This window comes from Sciurus vulgaris (genome assembly GCF_902686455.1).
Source record: "Sciurus vulgaris genome assembly, chromosome: 5".
In the NCBI taxonomy this organism is placed as follows: Eukaryota; Metazoa; Chordata; class Mammalia; order Rodentia; family Sciuridae; genus Sciurus; species Sciurus vulgaris.
Genome location: NC_136465.1, coordinates 51058051 through 51076540, shown reverse-complemented (window position 1 = coordinate 51076540; position 18490 = coordinate 51058051). Strand labels below are relative to the sequence as shown.

The following is an 18490-nucleotide window of genomic DNA, read 5'->3' as shown; positions in this document are numbered from 1 at the left end:
GCTGCGGGCCCTACAGGGCAGCGGCCTCCAACAGGGGACAAAACAGTGGGGAAGGATTCATCCTTTTTTCACTCTAGCAGGGTGGATGCTCTGGCCAGCAGGAAGTGCTCCGTGAAGGTGTGAGAGTTGCCCCTCCACAGGCCTACTAAGCATGTGCTTTTACAAGGCTTTGTCCCAAATGAATACCCCGGTGCATTGTTTCATAGAGGAGTCTTAGGGTCATTTGGTTGGAAAATTCTACATTGGCCTGCCCACGTGATACAGGATGCTTTTTATCCTTAGCCCCCAAGCAGGCCGTAAGTGACAATAGCATCCCTACTCATTGTGACAATCCAGAAATGCCCTTTTAGACATTTCCAAATGCCAACTAGAACGTGTGTGTGTGTGTGTGTGTGTGTGTGTTGTGTAAAAAAGGAGCAAAAGAATCTCCAGTTGAGAATGACTGGTTTCTTAACATGGTTAGGCCGCTAAAACAAAAATACCATAAACTGGATGACTTATAAGCAACAGAAATTTATTACTCATAGACCTGGAAGTCTAAGATCAAGTGACTTGGCACTGATTTGTTGAAAAGACTAGATCTCAAGAAAGTCTTGCTTTGGGGATTTATCTGGTTGCTATAATTATATCTGACTTATAGGTGAAGGTCCTCTTCTTCAGCTCTGGTGTCTGGTCAGGACCCACTTTCTGATTTATCAATGGTCATCTTCTCCCTACATTCTCACATATGGGATAAGGGAGCTCTCTACGGTCTCTTTTATTAGGGCACTAATCCATTCGAGACCTAATTTCCTCCCTAAGGTCCCACCTCCTCAAACCACCATACTGGAAGTTACAATTTTAACATGAATGTGAGGGCAGAAATAATCTACAGCAGCTGAGTTCTGCAGATGCATTGAGAGAGTAATTCCAAAGTCAAAAGAGGGAAGAAATGGGAAACTTTCAAATGTGGTACCCCTGTTCTTATTTCTTTGTCCCCTCATGACACACAAGAGGCACACCTTAAACCTTGGGGAAGATTGGGGCTGTTGGGGATGTCTCAAATAGATATTCTCTGATCCCTTGGGGCTGGGAAGGGAAGAAGATGAGCCCTCTCAATTGAGTTCCTATCTTCTTCTGCTTCCATCTTATGAGCAATGATTTGGAAGTCAGGAGATTATGTTCTAGTGTTGAATTTGTTGCTCTTTAGCTGTGTGATCATGGGCAAGCCACACTACCTCTTGAGAGTAAAAAATAAAAAGAGAGTTGGTCCATGCCTGTAATCTGGGCAGGAGGATTGTGAGTTCAAAGTCAGCCTCAGCAGATAAGCAAGGTACTTAACAACTCAGCAAGACCCTGTCTCTAAATAAAATATAAAAAAAAGGGCTGGGGATGTGGCTCAGTGCTTAAGCACCCCTGGGTTCATTCCCTGACACAAAAGAGAGAAAGAGAGAGAGAGGGAGAGAGAGAGAGAGAGAGAGAGAGAGAGAGAGAGAGAGAGAGAGAGAGAGAGAGAGAGAGAGAGAGAGAGAGAGAGAAGAGAGGGGAGAGGGTTGGGTTAAATAATCTACAAGTTCTGTTACATGTCTAAAGATCATTGATTCTATAGTTTAGGTACATAGACACCCCCCAATGTGTGTGAACACACCCCCACACCCATGCATACACACGAATGATGTTTATGAAACCACAAAAGAATTTTAAATTTATTCTAAAAGGTAAAAAATCTCAATTAACAAAGATATCTTTTATGTTTTACCCCTTTCACATTCCTTTACAAATTTTCAATCTATGCTTTCCTTTATTCTTCTAAACAAATGCTGTGACTCCCCTTTTCTCACTATTTATTTCATTTCTTTTAAAATGTGTGTTTCTGGTTTGTTTGCTTGTATGTATGGGATTGTCTCTCCTGGGAGTTGCTGAGCAATTTCTGGCCTGACCTAGAAAGCCCCGGTACATTCAAGCATGAGTGTTCAGTTATTAAGAATTCAGAATGGAGTTTCCTTGCACAGCTGGAAGCAAATTCTTTCCATTTTCTTACAATGCAATTCTTAAAATTCTTGTTTTTATATCTGATAGGGAATTAATCTACTGGCTATATAAAGAAACCATACAACTTAGCAACAATTAAAAAGAACCCCAAACAATCCAATTAAAAAATGAGTTGAGTAAAGGATTTGATGTAGACATTTCTTCAAGAAGATACACAGATAGCTAATAAGCACACGAAAAGATGTTCAGCATCACTAATCGTTAGGGAAATGCAAATTAAAAACCACAATGAGATATCACTCCACATCCATCAGGATGGCTACTATAAAAAATAAACTTAAAATTAAAAGGTATTGACAAGGATTTGCAAAAATGGGAACGCTGTGAACTGTTGGTGGGACTATAAAATGGTGCAGCTGCAGTGAAAAAAACAGAATGATTTTCCTCAAAAAGTTAAAAATAGACTAACCATATAATCTAGCAATTTCACTTTTGGGTTTGTACCCCAAAGAATTGAAAGCAGGGACTTGAAGAAATATTCGCAATCCCATGTTGATAGCAGTATTATTCCCAATAGCCAAAAGGTAGAAGCAACTTGAGTGTCCACTGCTGGATTCATAAAGTGTGGTGTATACATTAAAGAAACGTGATCCACCTGAAGAAGATGTCCTGACACATGCCACACCACGAATGGATAAACCTTGAAGATGTTATGCTAAGTGAAATAAGCCTGTCACGAAAAGATAAATAATATATATGGTTCCACTTCAAGGAATTACCTAGAGTAGTGAAGTCCAGAGAAATGCAAAGTGGAATGGTGTTTGCCAATAACTGGGGGTAAAACAGGAACAACGAGAAGTTACTGTTGGACGGGTATAAAGTTTTGGTTTTACAAGACAGAAGTGTCCTAGAGACAGATGGTGGTGATAGTTGCAAAACAATGTGAATAAATTTAATACCACTGGACTATATTCTTAAAAATGGTTAAAATGGTAAAATTTTTTATTGTGAGTTTTACCACAATCTAAAAGTTTTTAATGAAATTAAATGGTGGTTTGACTTAATGGTAAAAAAAAAAAAAAAAAAAATACAGTATTGAGTAACCAACTCTCTGTTGAGACAGTGTTCAATAAAATTTATAGAAGGCCATTGTTTTGTACTGAGCTTTTGCTTAAAGTCCAACAGACCAAACCAAAATGAAGTCACTTGTACTGAAGTTCCACATTACCAAGCTGAAACTGAGGTGCTTACTTGACATTTCAAGAAATCAGGACAGTGAGAAATAATAATTAAATCCCGGAAAGGCCAGTTTTAGCCCTCACAATAAGAAAGCACCCTCTGCTTTATCCTTTTCAAAAAAAGTAACTTTGAAATGTCCAATCTGCTTTCTGTCCTCTATTTCTGCTGTCCTCAGCCTTTTTCTATTTATAAAATTAGCCTCCTCTGCTTGGCTTATCAGAACACTCATTCTATTTTGTGAAATGAGGCATTGCCTGATTCTAGAAGTGCAAATAAAAACCATTCAGCTATCTAAATATTTAAACTAAATTTGTTGTAATTTTGTCTTTTGACAATAGGAAGATAAAACATAGGTATAATCACACATATAGCAGGGAGTAAAAATAATTTAAAATAGGGTAATTCTAACTCAAAACCTCTGTCTGGCATACTGCATAATACCTTATGCTCCAATAGAAAATAGACAAGGAATAATTCACAGTGTGGTAGTAAAATTATTCTACTTTTAGAATCTGTTGGGTATCAACCAAACATTGCTGATATTATTTGAGAAAATGACATTGAAAGGTAAAATTGAAGTATAAAATCATCTATGCAGATGGACGAAGAATAGAAGGGAGAAAGTCAAATTATATTAGTTCTTCTGTAAGCGTAGATGTATTATTTTCTGCTTTAAAACAGATCTTTAGTTGGGTACAGTGGTGCATGTCTATAATCCTAGTGACTGGGGAGGCTGAGGCAGGAGGATCTTGAGTTCAAAGCCAACCTCAGCAAAAAGTGAGGCACTAAGCAACTCAGTTGTACTCTGTCTATAAATAAAATACAAATAGGGCTGGGGATGTGGCTCAGTGGTTGAGTGCTCCTGAGTTCAATCCCCAGTAAACCTCCCCAAAAAAACCAGATCTTTAAAATTGCCATAATAACATTTATACAACAAATAATCCAAGTGGAGTAAGACAGAACTTTCAAGGTTCTCCCTCTATGAAAAGGAATTGCTCCACTTGTAAGCACAAGGCCCTGAGTTTGATCCCCAGCACCCCCCCCCAAAAAAAAAAAAAGAAATTGCTACAAAAAGTATAAGATTATAATTTCTTACAGAAGAAATAACTTTATTTTCAATCTCAGCACAATGCACAAATGGAAAGTGTTGATGAGAAAAGACTAGAAAAACTCCTTTTATTTTGACACTTAACAAGAGTTGTTCCAGGTTTCCCCAGTTACCCACATCAGGTCCTCCTATTTTGATTGCTCTAGTGATATTCATCAATATCTAATCCTGCAGATCTTTGTCTATCTGACTTTTCTGAAATAACTGCAAGGTCCTGTGGGGAAAGGAGCCTCTTTATTAACCCTTGCAATGCCTAACTCAGAGCTAGGCAGGACAGTGCTGCTATGGTTTGGATGTGGAATGTCCCTCAAAGGCTCATGTTAAAGGCTTATTTGTTATTTGGAGGTTGTGGAACATTTAGGAGGTGGGGCTAGCAGGAGAAAGTTAGGCTACCAGGGGCATATCCCTGAAGAGGATACTGGAACCTCAGCCCTTTCTTCTCTTTCTCTTTGCTTTGCGGCTGCCGTGAGGTGAGCAGGCCTCCTCCACAAAATGCTTCCACCATGATGCACTGTCTCACTACAGACCCAGAGGCAACAGGGCCAGGCGACCATGGACTAAAACCTCTGAAACCATGAGCCAAAATAAAATTTTCCTCATTTTAAGTTGATTATCTCAGGTATTTTGTTACAGTAATAGAAAGCTTAATAATCCAAATGTTAGTTAAACAGAGTCTGCTAAGATGAATTCTATCTTGTATTTCCTTTAATCAATTTGTGTGTCAAATGATGCTGAAAGGTGTGAACTATATTATATGGACATGCACAAGAAAGGAAGGATGCAATAGTTCACAAGTGTTGCAAACGCTAACAAGATCAAAGTACCAGTGTTTCACATCTCTTGTGTCATTACTCCAATCAACAGCGTGAACTGTGGAGATACAACAGAATCTCTTTTCGGTGTGACTCGATGTTAATTACATGGTTTGTACTATGGGTCATTCATGTCCCTGGAAATCAATGTGTATAGACAAGAGAAGCCGACGACACTGTTAGTTTATGGGTGTGGCCAGCTATGAGCTTTAGTGTAATAAAACATCTTAATGTACATCCCTGTGCTACATTTCAGCTCCTAAATTTGCAACATACTCCTCTTTTTCCAGGTAGTCTTCAGTTTCAGTAGATGGGGGACTTGGCCTTTCCTTATGGTAAGAAATACAGAACAAATAAAGAGTCTGTAAGTTTCTGAAGATAAAGAACATGTTAAGATTTTCCAGGGTTCACAAATAGCGGCTGTAGAAATAGCCCTGCAGTTCCAAACACACAGACAATTATAAATATCCAAAGAAATATTCTGTCTACCACCATGGCAACATATTTCCAGTCATCTTCTACCTGAAATACAAACAAAAAAGTCAAAGCTATTTTTAAAAATCAAAACTATAGGAAGCATGTTCTATTTCATAATAAGGTTTTCTTTTCCAAAGATTTCCCCAGTACTTTTAAAAACAGATATTGGTGGCATTTTGGTGTTAACTTGTGTCTCCTAAGTAATACCTATAAGAAATTTTGTTTTATCTGAAGAGGACGGATGTGTCTCCAGGGTACCTTGTGGATCTGGCTATGGAGTATGCAGAAAACCTTGTAAGTCAGGAATCCCCAGGTCACAAAGGACTTTTCCTGACTACAAAGAACACTCCCAGGAAGCAGCTGCTCAGATAGCTCAACTCTCATCATTTGCACCACTGGCCCCATGGCAAGTCTGGGAAGTGGGTGTGAAGCACGCAGTGAGGGATAGGGGTAGAAGACATGAGGTACTGTTGAAGACCCCTGAGCAGAAACAGGCTGCCCTTCAGACTACAAAGCGATGCTTGTTGGGAGAGTTAATGGCATTTCTCCTGCCTGTCCTGTTCCTGACCTCCAGCTGCCATAGTCTCCACAGCTATGTCTTGAGAGCCCTACTTGGTGGCAATTAAGTCAACAGGAACTCTCTCTCCTAGACTTTCCAAAGTGCCACCCTGAAGGTGAGTTTTTCTAGACTTTCTTACCCTGGGTGGCAGAACTTCCCAGTATCTGCCCTGCACAGGATGGACTTTACATCCAAAATATGCTTTCACTAAGAGATATGGATGAGAAGAGATCTGTCATGTGAAGTAAACCCAGATGCCACAGTTTTCAGCTGCCCTTAGCTAGTCACCCGTATGGTATGGAAAACTGGCATGATTTTCTTGAGCTCTCTCCTTGGAGGATGAGGGAAGGCTGTGTGCTTCTATAGTTAGACTCTGGGCACCAGGAGCAGAATACGTGGATACTAAAAATATCCCCAAGGCTCATTCAATCCATCTCAAGTAGAACAAGTGGGATTGGAGTTGCTGAACGCTGGAGCTCACACAACTTCTCCTACCACTTGGAGGTTATACAGCTCTGCACTCAGTTCTTCCCCCCTGGGGGCAGCTTTTTCCTGTCTACCCTTCTATTTGCCACTGTTCTTGTGTAAGGGTTCTTGGTTTCATTAACCAAGGTTGCCCTGAATATGCCTTTTAACCAGATTTAGATTTGAGGTTTACCACAGTTGGTGGAGATTTGCTTTGACCCTGCAGATCAGTCCACCAGTAACTGCAGAATAACAAAGCTGCCTGACTCTCTTACAAACACAACTCACACTAAGGATCTATGTCTTTAAAGTATCCCTGGATGGATGAGAGGAGATGTGCATTTACCTCCTTTGTTTCATTGTGGCTCTTCATGTTTTCTGCTATGAATTGAACACTATCAATCACATCTTCAACCTCAGGAGAGTGCTCCAAATTCTCTGTTGTCCATTGTGAAGGCTGATGACTTAATCTTCTCTTGCTGGTGGCTAGCTCACGTGACTTATGACAATGGCAGCATTCCTTCAGAAGTTTAGATTCTCTGCGATTAGCAAACCTGACCTTGGCAGGCTTACCAGAAAGACCTTCTGGATTTTTCTTGGAACTTTTTTCCTTCATCTGGTCCAGAGGCCGCCTCATCATCAAGATCTGTGGAAACAGCTGGAGGAAAATCGTCTTCACCCATTTGGGCATGGTGTGTGTGGTAGGGGTGCGATAGTGTATGTTTAACACAAACACGGTCACCACAATGGACAACGTGACAAAGATCATGGTGAACAGCAGATACTCGCCCACCAGCGGGATCACAAGAGATGTGGAAGGGATGGTTTCTGTAATGACCAGCAAAAACACGGTCAGAGAAAGCAGAACTGAGATGCAAAGTGTCACTTTCTCACCACAGTCCGAAGGAAGGTAAAAGACCAACACCGTTAGAAATGAAATGAAGAGACAGGGGATGATCAGATTAATGGTGTAAAACATTGGCAGTCTCCGAATGTAGAAGGAATAGGTTATATCTGTGTATATCTCTTCACAACAGTTGTATTTTATGTCATGCTTGTAGCCAGAAGCATCAACTATTTCCCACTCACTGTTTTCCCAAAAATCATTCATATCCACTTTAGAGCCAATGATTAAAAGATCAATTTCAGCTTTATCATATGTCCAGGAACCAAATTTCAGGGAACAGTTTTGATGATCAAAGGGGAAGAAGGTGATATCCATAGGACAAGAACTCTTAAAAATAGCTGGTGGGGTCCAGGTTATCATGCCATCGTATTTAAGAAGGGCTTTTGTCTTGCCTTCGACTTGGAAATCACCAACAGCACTGTAAAATAAATCAAACAAATTAATAAAACCCCCTGTGGATTGGCATGTGCCAAAAGTAACTTTGGAAGGAGACTATGACTGTCAGATACCCATACTTGTTATAGAGAACAATGTCAGGCTTCCAAATCTTATCTGCTGGAACGCGAATAGTCTCAATGCCATCATATTCCATTGGATCCCAGCGCAACTTATAATCATTCCAGATCTAAAAGAAAGAAAAATTAATTTTAAAAATTTCTTAATAGCTATCTTCCAATGCTAACTTTATGTTGGAGCAACAGATTTAAAAAAAAAATGTTATTTGAAGAGTGCCTAGGTTTCTAGAAAAGTCGGGAAATTATATCCATGGGGATCAGGGGGTTAAAAAGCTAAGCTGATTTTTAGCAAATGTTTAACTAGATAATTTCCTATTCATTATTAGTAAGCTGGTGTAGGTTATAGGCTTAACCTCCATATCCCATAAACTATATTCAAACTGGAGTAGTAACCCATTTCTAATATTAAATTTTGTGTGATTATGAGTTTGTTTCCAAATCTGTGTAAAATATCAAGATTTTTTAGGGAGGAGACAATATAACTGAGAGAGTCAGCTGGCAGGAATTTAACACACATGCTCTCTTAAGCTCAGCTACTGACCTCTCCAGGCATGGGCAGCAGAGATCAAAGAGTGAGCAAGTTCAGAATCCGAAGCCCAAGTTAAAATAGGAGATTAGAGAGCAGAAAACAGAATCTCTATGTCAGAGAGACCTTGTCACTAGGTTTCTGCACCTGTAAAACCTTCCATTGAGCCAGCTGAAAGATATGTCTACTACAAGCAAGAGATGGAAAGAGGTCATGCTAGTGGGTATTATCCATCCGATATTATTGAGTGGATACATAAGGGCCACAGTTCAGAGAGGGAGAGAGACATACGTGACGTAGCCACAAATTGGTTTCCATGATCTGGTTTACTTCATCCTGGGAAAAAGAAATCATTTTTAGCTTCAAATGTACTTGCTAATAGAGGTAGCTCTTATAGTAAGAATCACAACTAAAAAGAGATGAATCTGAGTTATTCTTGCTAATGAAGGAAAGCAAGAAGACCAAAAGGGCAATATATAATAAGTATTTCTTTAGTACGCAGCCAGAGATGCAATATTTCCACATCTGGTCCCAATGCTGTGGACTTTAAAGGAAATGTGGCTTTAAACTATCTGTCTATGCTGATTTAGGTCTCACCTCTTCTCTGAAGTTTTTCTGATCACCACAATCCATAAAGTTTTCTGAGTCCATGAAAGGGAAAAAAAGAAGAGGGAAGAGTCTTGGAAAAGAGGGAGGGAAAACACTCCATAGGGTACAGGTACCCAAACGTAGGTCCTTGCTTTTGCCTCAGCATCTACCCAAAAACATCAGCCTCAGCTCACCATGGAGAGTCCCAGCTGGAACCTACTACCCACACACTACACATTCCCTTCCCCGACCCAAGCCACCCCTTCAGTCGTTCCTGACACCAATTTTTATTGAGTGACCATTATGTGCTGTGTAAATTCTGGGAATATAGCGGTGACGTGATGGGGATATGTCCTGTCTTCACGTATCTTAGCTGGTAGTTGGAGAAATATAAAATCATACACACGCACATACACATATACACACACGTACATACACACACAATACAATATGAGATAGAGATAAGTCCTATGAGAACATAAGTTTCATGCAGTGGTCCCTGTGGATATGCACGCACAAACATACACACACATACATTTATTTTATACAAGATGGCCAAAAAGGGTTTTTCTGAGGAAGTAATGTCTAAGCAGATTCTTAACCGGCAGTAGGGCTATCTGGAGGAAAAGTATTCCAGGTCAATATCCCCAGTATGATGAGTTCCTAAGTGGATACCAACTCTCACTGTGAAAGCTACCAAAGATTCATCGGGAACCATTGGTAGTTTTACAACATAACAGTCCAAGGGCTATTGATAGTGGCCAGTAGTTGATTCCCAAAACTTGCTCAGCCAACCTGGCTTCCCAAGACACCCAAGAACCCTCCAGAATAAATGAACTCAGTTGAGGCTGAGAGAGCTGTGGCGAGGCTCAGACACTAGTCTGCCCTGGTTCCCTGGGCCACTCTTCCGTTTTCTACCCTTTCACTTCATTCTCACTACTGCCTCTCCTAAACAGGCAAGTTTCCTCCTTCAAATGGACTGTGTCAAGCCACGAGAAGTCCAAGGGTTTAAAAGGATCGGCAACAAAGTTACATTCATGGTTTCCTATTGATCCCCGAAAACATAGAACTAGCCAAGCAGTGACCAGCACTGTTTTACAGTTGCCCAAGCCTAAGGTCAATGCATTCTGATCATGAGAGGGTCACTTTGCAATCAGCAGAGGCTAGCGGGTAATCCATTAGCTGTCAATCAGGAAGAGGCAAGCTGCAGTCTCAGTTTCAGGGACTTCTTAGAAGTAACCGGCATAAGCTTCAACCATCTTCCAAAGCCTGCTTTCTTCTCTGGACTAGTGTTCTATGAGTTCTGGGAGTTAAAATAGCCATTTCTCCCCTGCTACACTTCCACAGGCAGTATGGAGCTGGTGTGTGGAGGTGTGGACAACCTCAGAGGCGCCAACCAACTTGGTTCAGGAGCTCATTTGGAAAGCCGTGGTCTCCATCCAGTTCCAGACCACACCAATGAACACGTGCCCTGTATCAGACAGCCCCCCCGAGGAGGCCAGAGGCTCACAATACCGCCTCACATTCTTGGGACCGTCATCCACATCTTTCTCAGGAAAATAAATTAGATGATACTCCAGGTGTATGGCAAGTTTTGAGTCACAAATTTCAAATATACTAAGTTTCTGGATCCACAGCAACCGATTCAGAGACGTGGCTCAGCAAGGCCAAGTGGGCCACATTTTACCAGGGTTTTAAGTTTGCCATTTCAGATATGCCAAACCATCAGAAACACTGGTCAGGGGTTTTATTTTGGACCTCTGCCAGGGGGACGGTAGACATGCTCCTACCCCAAAAGAGAAGACCCAGATGACTCTGTGACCAAGGTCAGGTTGCACAGCAACAAACTTACTTCCACATAGAGCTCTCTGGATCTTTAAGGTCCAGCTGGGGGCTCAAAGAGTAGCAGAGGGTGTGAAAGTAATTGAGATGAAGTATCCTGGTTATTACTGCACCACAGCCACCCCTACAATTCACCTCATAACTGCCATGTGACCCGGCAATTGTACCCCTGGGTATTAATCCCAGAGGTATGACGATTTATATTTCTGCAAAAACCTTTACACAAATGTTCATAGCAGCTTTGTTCATAATAAACCCAAAACTGGAATCAGTTGAAATGTTCTTCAACAAGTAAATGGTTAAACTAACTGTGATACATCAGTATCATGGGACACCACTCAGTGACAAGAAGGAAGACCCCGTTGACACACTCAACACTTAGATGACTCTGTAAGGAGCTACACTGAGCAAAAGAGCCAAGGTCACAAGCCAACATAATCTATTTATATGTAACATTCTTGAAATGACACTACTTTAGAAATGGAGGAAAGATTAGTTGGTGAAACCAGGCAAAACAAAAGGAATTTCTCTATTATTTTTCTTATAACTGGATTTAATCAAAATCATTCCAAGCAGTAAAATTTTAGTTTTAAAAAAGTTACTTTCCCAACTTTCTCTGGCAACAAGAGGGGATGAACAGATAGAAAGCAGAGGTTGTCAGGAGGACTTGTAAGAAAGCTCCTTAAAGAGGTCACAAATGCCTGGTATGTGCCCCTTTTGCCCTTCTCTTCCTTCATCCTGCTTCCTGCCAAAAATATGAATATGAGAGGAAATATAGCAGCTCCCTTGGAACATGAGGCAACACCGAGGGAAGAAGTCACATGTGAAGGACAGTGAAGTAAAAAGAAGGAACCTTGGTCACTGTTGCCATGTTTGGCTTATGTGCTTATCATCATAGTCCATGTAAGTGACATCCCCTGGGAGTTGTGCAGTGCATAACCTGGACAACTGAACACACAATTGCTCACACCCAGGAAGCTACCTAGTGCTAAACTCCTGAACTGCAAACCTTCAGATTTCTATTACGTAAGAAAGAAATGATGTTTTATTTAATCAGTGCTTAAAAAAACAAACAACCAAAAACTTTGATACTAGTTGCCAAACTCTGCTTTCAGCAGTATACCTCCCATCACCTTCAGAACGATGTCCTGAAAGGACTCATTAACCAGGGATTTGAAGCAATGCTGCGCAGTGAGGTGGCCCACCCAGACTTTGGATGCAGCTCAGTTCTGTACTCACAACAACCCAAGCCACAGTAAGTGCAGTTCTTTAATTCTCCCTTCAACTTTCCTCCACTTCTTTGTTTCATAAATTGGTCCCAAAAGCAGTTCCAGAAAATCACCACCTAAGGTGAACAAGTATAGCATTACTGCAGCTTTGAAGGGCCCACACGTATGTGGGCTTATGTTTATAGGTAGTGAAATCCCCTCAGGTACCACGCCCCACCCTGTGACAATGTGGAGAACGTCTGCGACCTCAGAGTCAGAGCCTCCTGAGGGACACAGTGAATGGGGGACACTCACCACGTTGGCTAGCTGTGTGATGGCCACTTCAAAACGCACTGTGACAGGATCGGAAACGTTTTCCACGGGCCGGATGAACTGGTTATAGCGAGAAAACAGTTTGTGGAAGAGTCTCTCCTCAGAGGCACAGCCTGCACAGCCTGCGTGGCCAGAGAAGGAAGCGTTAGGCACGCAGAGCCGGTGCTGGCACTTGGAGAGGTTCCAGGGGCGTTGCGCTCACCGGGAGTGGGTCGTGCCCACCAATGAGAACCCCACCATTTTCACCAGCTCCGCCGGCACACTTTCCCACTGGTGCCCACCGAAACTCACCTTTTAACCTCGGCTGTTTCCCTTGTGGATAGAGACAAAATTAATTATGCCTCCATCTCAGAACTAGGGCAATATCAAAGAAAATAACATTGGGAAGAACACTTTTAAAGCCCAATGCACCAACTGTTGAAGGACAGACAGGAGGCTTGGGATGTTTATGTTGCTGAACGAAACCTTACAGTCTTAACAATGGAGCTAGAAGCTTTCTGATAAGGAAGGAAAAGTCCTGCCCGGCCCTTTCTGATCTATACTGACAGCTGTGTCTGCAGCCAATAAGATGTTCAGCTGGGGACCCTCCACCATGCAGACTGACACAGGCACTTCTTTAAGGTCTTCACAAGCCATCGCCTTCTGAAAACCAACTTTGAAATTCAGTAATTTGGAGATTTTAAGAATGCAGTTTTTATAAAGCAAATCGACTTAAGATGTTTTCAGAATGATTCAAAATTAGGTTTTATTAATTGCATTTCAGTCATTAAAGTACAAGAGTGGTACGTGTCTCTGTCTATACTTTTCCAAGAATGCATTCAAGGTAAGTTAATGCATTAAAGCTAAGTCTATGCTTTCACCTGATACAACTCATTCCATTAATACCCCATTTAAATACATTTCCCCTTATAGAATTCAAACTGGACAACTGAAATTTCACAAATTTTCCAAAGAGATTTGTACCTTGAAAGAATAAACAAAACAAAACAAAACTGAAAGGAATGGAAAAGCTCCTCAGGCAAAATTGGACAGTAGGATAACTGTTATTACATTACCACATGAGAAGAGTGGGATAGCAAATGCCTTTGGAAACAGAGATTTTTAACAGGAAAGGAAAAGTTTAAATGTCACTCTTACCATAGTAATTAATAATGATAAAAATATTCCTTTGTAAAACAAACAATGAAAAAAGATCCTCTTCATTACCTATTTTCTTACCTTTGACACATTTTAAATAAACCTTCCCTTGGTCTTGAAGAGCAAGTCCCTGCAAACCCAACAGCACCCAGAAATGTGATTTTGTTCAGCTCAGCACCAGTTCTAAGTTTTAACTTTGAAAATGAATGCTCTTACTCCTAGAGTATATTTCAGCATAGTAAAGTGACGTATTTTCCAAAATGAAAAGAATTACCTACAAAATGGAAGGCTTCATAGATTGAATAATAGTATCAGCTGACAAATAAATTACCATTTTGAAAAACATATTAAATATAACTACAATTCCATGAGTGGAATACACCCGTAGCAGAGAAAGATAGAAAACTCTATCGTCCTTATTATATCTTAATTAGGAAACTATATTTTCATTAGAAAAATAAAATATGATTTACAGCATGTTTCATGGCACTCCCCACCCTATCCCCCAAAATCTCCTCTGACATGTTAAACTTAACTAATCCACACCAGATTAATCAGCAGTTATAACAGAGGTGTTTCCTATACAGATACTTTCCATATTTACCTAGACTCGTTCATATCTGCTTATTCAAGCACAAGGAGAAAAGAATAAATACAGGAAACTAAAAGGTTATAGGATATAAGCAGAAATAAAACCTACCTTTAAAGGAAGGTATGAATATACACGACCAGAGAAGGAATCCCAAGTGAAGGAATCCCTGACCCTTGCTGGTCAGCATGATTAAAGCACATTAGAATTCCTTTTTCTAGGCAAAAGATTGTGGGAAACAAAGAGCTATCAGACAGCTGCACCCATCAGACCTTTAAATCGTCAGAAGCCCACTGCCATCCACGTGTGTCTTCTGTGAAATGAAAGCATTCACCAAATGTAACCCGGCTGTTCCAGCATCAGAGACTGTGGCCGACATGAAGGGCAAATAAAGAGGACGCCATGCAATGTCAGATGTACTGTCACATTTCCTGTCACCCCAGATCTCTTTTCGTGTAAGGAAGGTGAAGAAAGGCAGTGAGGGAATGCTAGGCAGGATGCAAAACATTGCAATGGCTTAGAGACCTTCTGCAATCTCAACCCAGTCCTTAGGGGGATAAGCACACAATTACTGGGCTCCCTCCCGATGCAGGTAAAATGCATGCTAGGTCCCCGAGAGCCCATTTGAATTCATTGTGTTCTCTGGTAAATCAGGGATTAATCTTTTTAGAAAATGTTCTAAAATATGAATCCCCTTTCCTGTCTTAGTAAATGTAGCTTAGATTTGGTTTTTTGTTTTGCTTTTGTTTTCTGACTTCAGAGCTTCTAGTGCCTTGTCTTTCTGAGTGGAGTCACTGCCATCCAGGTCTGGAGATTAGATGTGGGAGAATGAGAGGAATAGGCCAGGCTCAGTGGTGTGAACCTGTAATCCCAGCAATTTGGGAAGCTGAGACAGGAAGTTCACAAGTTCAAGGCCAGTCTCAGCAATTTAGTGAGACCTGCCTCAAAATAAAAATTTTAAAAATTAAAAATTTAAAAATTTAAAATTAAAAGAATGTAACTTAGTTGTAAAGCACCCCTGGGTTCAAGTCTCAGTACCAAACAACTAAACAAAACAAAACAAAAACCAAGAGGTATGGATGCCCTGCGGATATTTTCATGTTTATCTAAACATCTTAGTCATCAATTGGTTCTCTTGGTTTTCCTCTTGTTCAGTCTCATATCAATAAAATCCTGATGAATTGAGTCTTCAGATCAGATTTTAATGTTGGTTAAAGAACAGTCAAAACCAGAGGTGATCTCTCAGGGCCTTCCTAACCAAATATTTTACCACATCATTAAAAATACCACATGCTTTATACATACACAGAATTCAGACTAGCAATTCCCTCAAGATTCTATTGACCACACACCTCTTGAGGGAACAAAGAGAAACTAATACTTAATTTAGTACTAGACTTAGACCAGGCATGGCACCAAGAGCTTCAGATATGTCATTTAAGGTGTTACTCAATTCTCCTCCTTAGCAAGATGGATTTTTGTCCTTTGCTGAAGTGTCATGTGAACTTTGTAAAAAACCTAAAGTGATTAAAAGGAAAACACCACCTATAATCCCAGCAATGTGGGAGGTTACAGCAGGAGGACCATAAGTTCAAGTCCAGTCTCAGCAATTTAGAAGGGGTTCTAAGCAATTTAACAAGATCCTGTCTCAAAATAAAAAATGTAAAAAGGACTGAGAATGAGGCTCATGCTAAAATGCCCTTGGGTTCAATACCCAGTACAAAGGAAAGAAAGAAAAAACAAGAGAAAGGAAAAAATTTGGATGGCACTTCACTAGGATGGGTAAAATGCCATCTTACATCCCAATTCGAAGTGACTCTTTTCCAAGATTCAGATTTTAATTGGTTCGCTTTCCATATTTTCTACTAAACACACATTGCAATCTTAAAAAAAAATGGTCCTTTTGTTACAGGGCTGCTGCCTTCTGGGAAAATGAGACAGCTCAAAGAACCCCCTTTAAACCCTGATTCTTGCAACCAAGTCAGAAAAAGTTTAGACATGTCACTCAGAGTAACAGGCAATTAGTTTATTGAAGGGATACAAAATGGGAAAGAGGGTACTCTCAAGGGAGAGTGGGTTCTTTCAGAGAGGAGAGGGACAGTGTGCCTCTACTGCATTCCAGTTTTATTGGGGATCCCAGAGACATTTTTTAGAGAGTCCTGCCCAAGTTCACCTCTTGACTTTTGACTGACAGAAAGATGACATCAGACTTTCGAGTACCCACTGCCATGACAACTTTAGGTGGCTTTGGCCCATTCTTACCAGTTCTAAAAGGATTCCTAACCATAGATTCTTACAGATTTCATAAATTCTTACAGATTTTATGGTTAGGAGGAGTTATCCTTAACTTCCTGAGTTTGGGGATCTGGTCTATGAAAAGGGTCACAAAAGTCTTGCCCTTCAGGTAACTCGGGTTTCTTATGGAAGTTATTTTTGGGTCTGCATTTCTCCTGCAGATAACAGGTACTTTGCTGAGGAATGTGGCATATTGTGTCCACTTAAGCCAGGCAGGGCTGCAGGTAAGTTGCTTCTTGGGAAAGAAAGCATGTGTGAGCCCACGTAAAGTGGGCCCATTTTATAGAATTATTCCCTTAACCTCGTGTTCCCACCATTCTCATCTGTTTGTCCCCTATCACTTTCATGTCCTTTGTTTCATCTCACATCAAACAGACCTTCTGTGTAGCTCATCTCTTGTCACTTAGAGAACCACTCTATAGGAGGAATCCTTTGGAATATGCCAAAATTTAGCACCTGCTAACTCTCTCCCTCTGTATCAAGAGCCTGCAGAGTGGGAGAAAGCGAGGCTGGGGGTGCGAAATGAGTGTGGGTAATGAAGGATTGGATCAGGAAGATGGGGGCTGGTTCCAGGGGAAAGGAAATAAAATGCTACTACCTTCAGGACACTTCCCCTCCTCCCCATCTGTTGCCAAGGTTACCTGCCTCCAGGGAATTGTTCCTTCCTTTTTTTTTTTTGGGGGGGGGGGGTGCTGGGGATCAAACCCAGGGCCTTGCGCTTACAAGGAAAGCACTCTACTGACTGAGCTATCTCCCCAGCCCTGAACTGTTCCTTCTTGCAAGTAGTTATTCATGAATGTCCCCTGGGCTGCTCCCTTCCTGCCTGTACCCCTGGATGGCTTCATTCTAGCCCTGGGATCACTCCACCTTTTGGTCATGGGTCACATAGGCAAAGTAGGAGGAGGAGTAGGGAGCATGAGAACAAAGGAAATCTGTAAAAGGGGCAGCAACTTGGACCCCCTCCTCTGCCTCCGTGGAGGAGTCTCCATTTCTCTCTCTCTCTCTCTCTCTCTCTCTTTCTCTCTCTCTTTATTCTATCCTTAATAAAACTTTCTGCACTTGCCTCAGTGTTTCTTGGGTGTTCAATTTTCAACACCAAGGGAATGGGACTCCAACCTGATTCTCAACACTGAATTTTTTGGGTGTGTACATTAGGAAGGGAACTCAGGGTCTCACACATGCTGGGCAAATGCTCTACCATGTAGACACACCCCCCAGTCCAAGAAAGAAGTTTTTAAATGGAGGTCACAGATGAGCCTCAGAAGAATTGGAAAATGCAAGAGGAAGAGTATGAATGGACTTGGGGTCATTCAGACCTGGATATGGATTCTGGTTCTTATTTTCACCTGGGGGACCTTGGCCTTATACTCATCAGAAAATGTGATTAAATTTAGTGATATCAATCCTTTAATTTCTTCCTACACAGTTTTGTATGTAATATTTGCATGCTCTCTTACCACTACAAATAGGTAATATTCCTGGTACTTTTGTTGCTGAAAGCTTGGTCCTTGTTCCCAATGCCAATCCAATAATGAGGACACAGTTTTGAGAAAAAGGAAAAAGGCTTATTGCTTTGCTAGCAAAGGAGAAACACAGGGGACTCCTGTCCCAGAGGCTATGATTCTGCCCATGAACAGAAAGGGGGCTTTTAAAGAGGTGATCCAAAGGCTACATTCCACATGTTCTCTGGCTGGAGTTATAATTCCCTTGTTAATTTGAAAGACAGTAATTTCTGAGATCTTCTGGTACCATCCCCAAAATCTGGATTCCTTCATTCCTGTGGTGGGTGTGTATTCAGGGACAGATAACTGCCTATGATGGAGAAGACAGGTAATCCTGCTTCCCCTGAAATTAGAGAGGAGAGAGATTAGGGAGGAGCAAGGAGAGAGGAAGAGAAAGAAAAGTGTCCGTTTTAAAAA

At 41.1% G+C, this 18490-nt stretch overlaps 1 protein-coding gene across 1 annotated transcript; it reads right to left on the bottom strand.

Moving 5' to 3' along the window:
* Window positions 1–4338: 4338 nt before the first annotated feature.
* Window positions 4339–14522, bottom strand: CHRNA6 (cholinergic receptor nicotinic alpha 6 subunit). The gene is made up of 6 exons (XM_079142564.1): window positions 14388–14522; window positions 12533–12672; window positions 8871–8915; window positions 8054–8163; window positions 6978–7956; window positions 4339–5652 (listed from the first exon to the last, which is right to left on the bottom strand). The coding sequence occupies exons 1-6, from the start codon at window positions 14464–14466 to the stop codon at window positions 5521–5523; spliced, it is 1485 nt and encodes a 494-aa protein (XP_078998690.1). The 5' UTR covers window positions 14467–14522; the 3' UTR covers window positions 4339–5520.
* Between the last annotated feature and the right edge of the window lie 3968 nt (window positions 14523–18490).

Excerpts from the sequence above, each read along its gene's own strand:
- CHRNA6 (XM_079142564.1), bottom strand. The coding sequence starts at position 14,466 with ATGCTGACCAGCAAGGGTCAGGGATTCCTTCACTTGGGATTCCTTCTC. Across the intron at positions 12,673-14,387 it reads ATTCATACCTTCCTTTAAAG|GCTGTGCAGGCTGTGCCTCT; the intron begins GTAGGTTTTATT and ends CTGGCCACGCAG. Across the intron at positions 7,957-8,053 it reads GACATTGTTCTCTATAACAA|TGCTGTTGGTGATTTCCAAG; the intron begins GTATGGGTATCT and ends TTTATTTTACAG.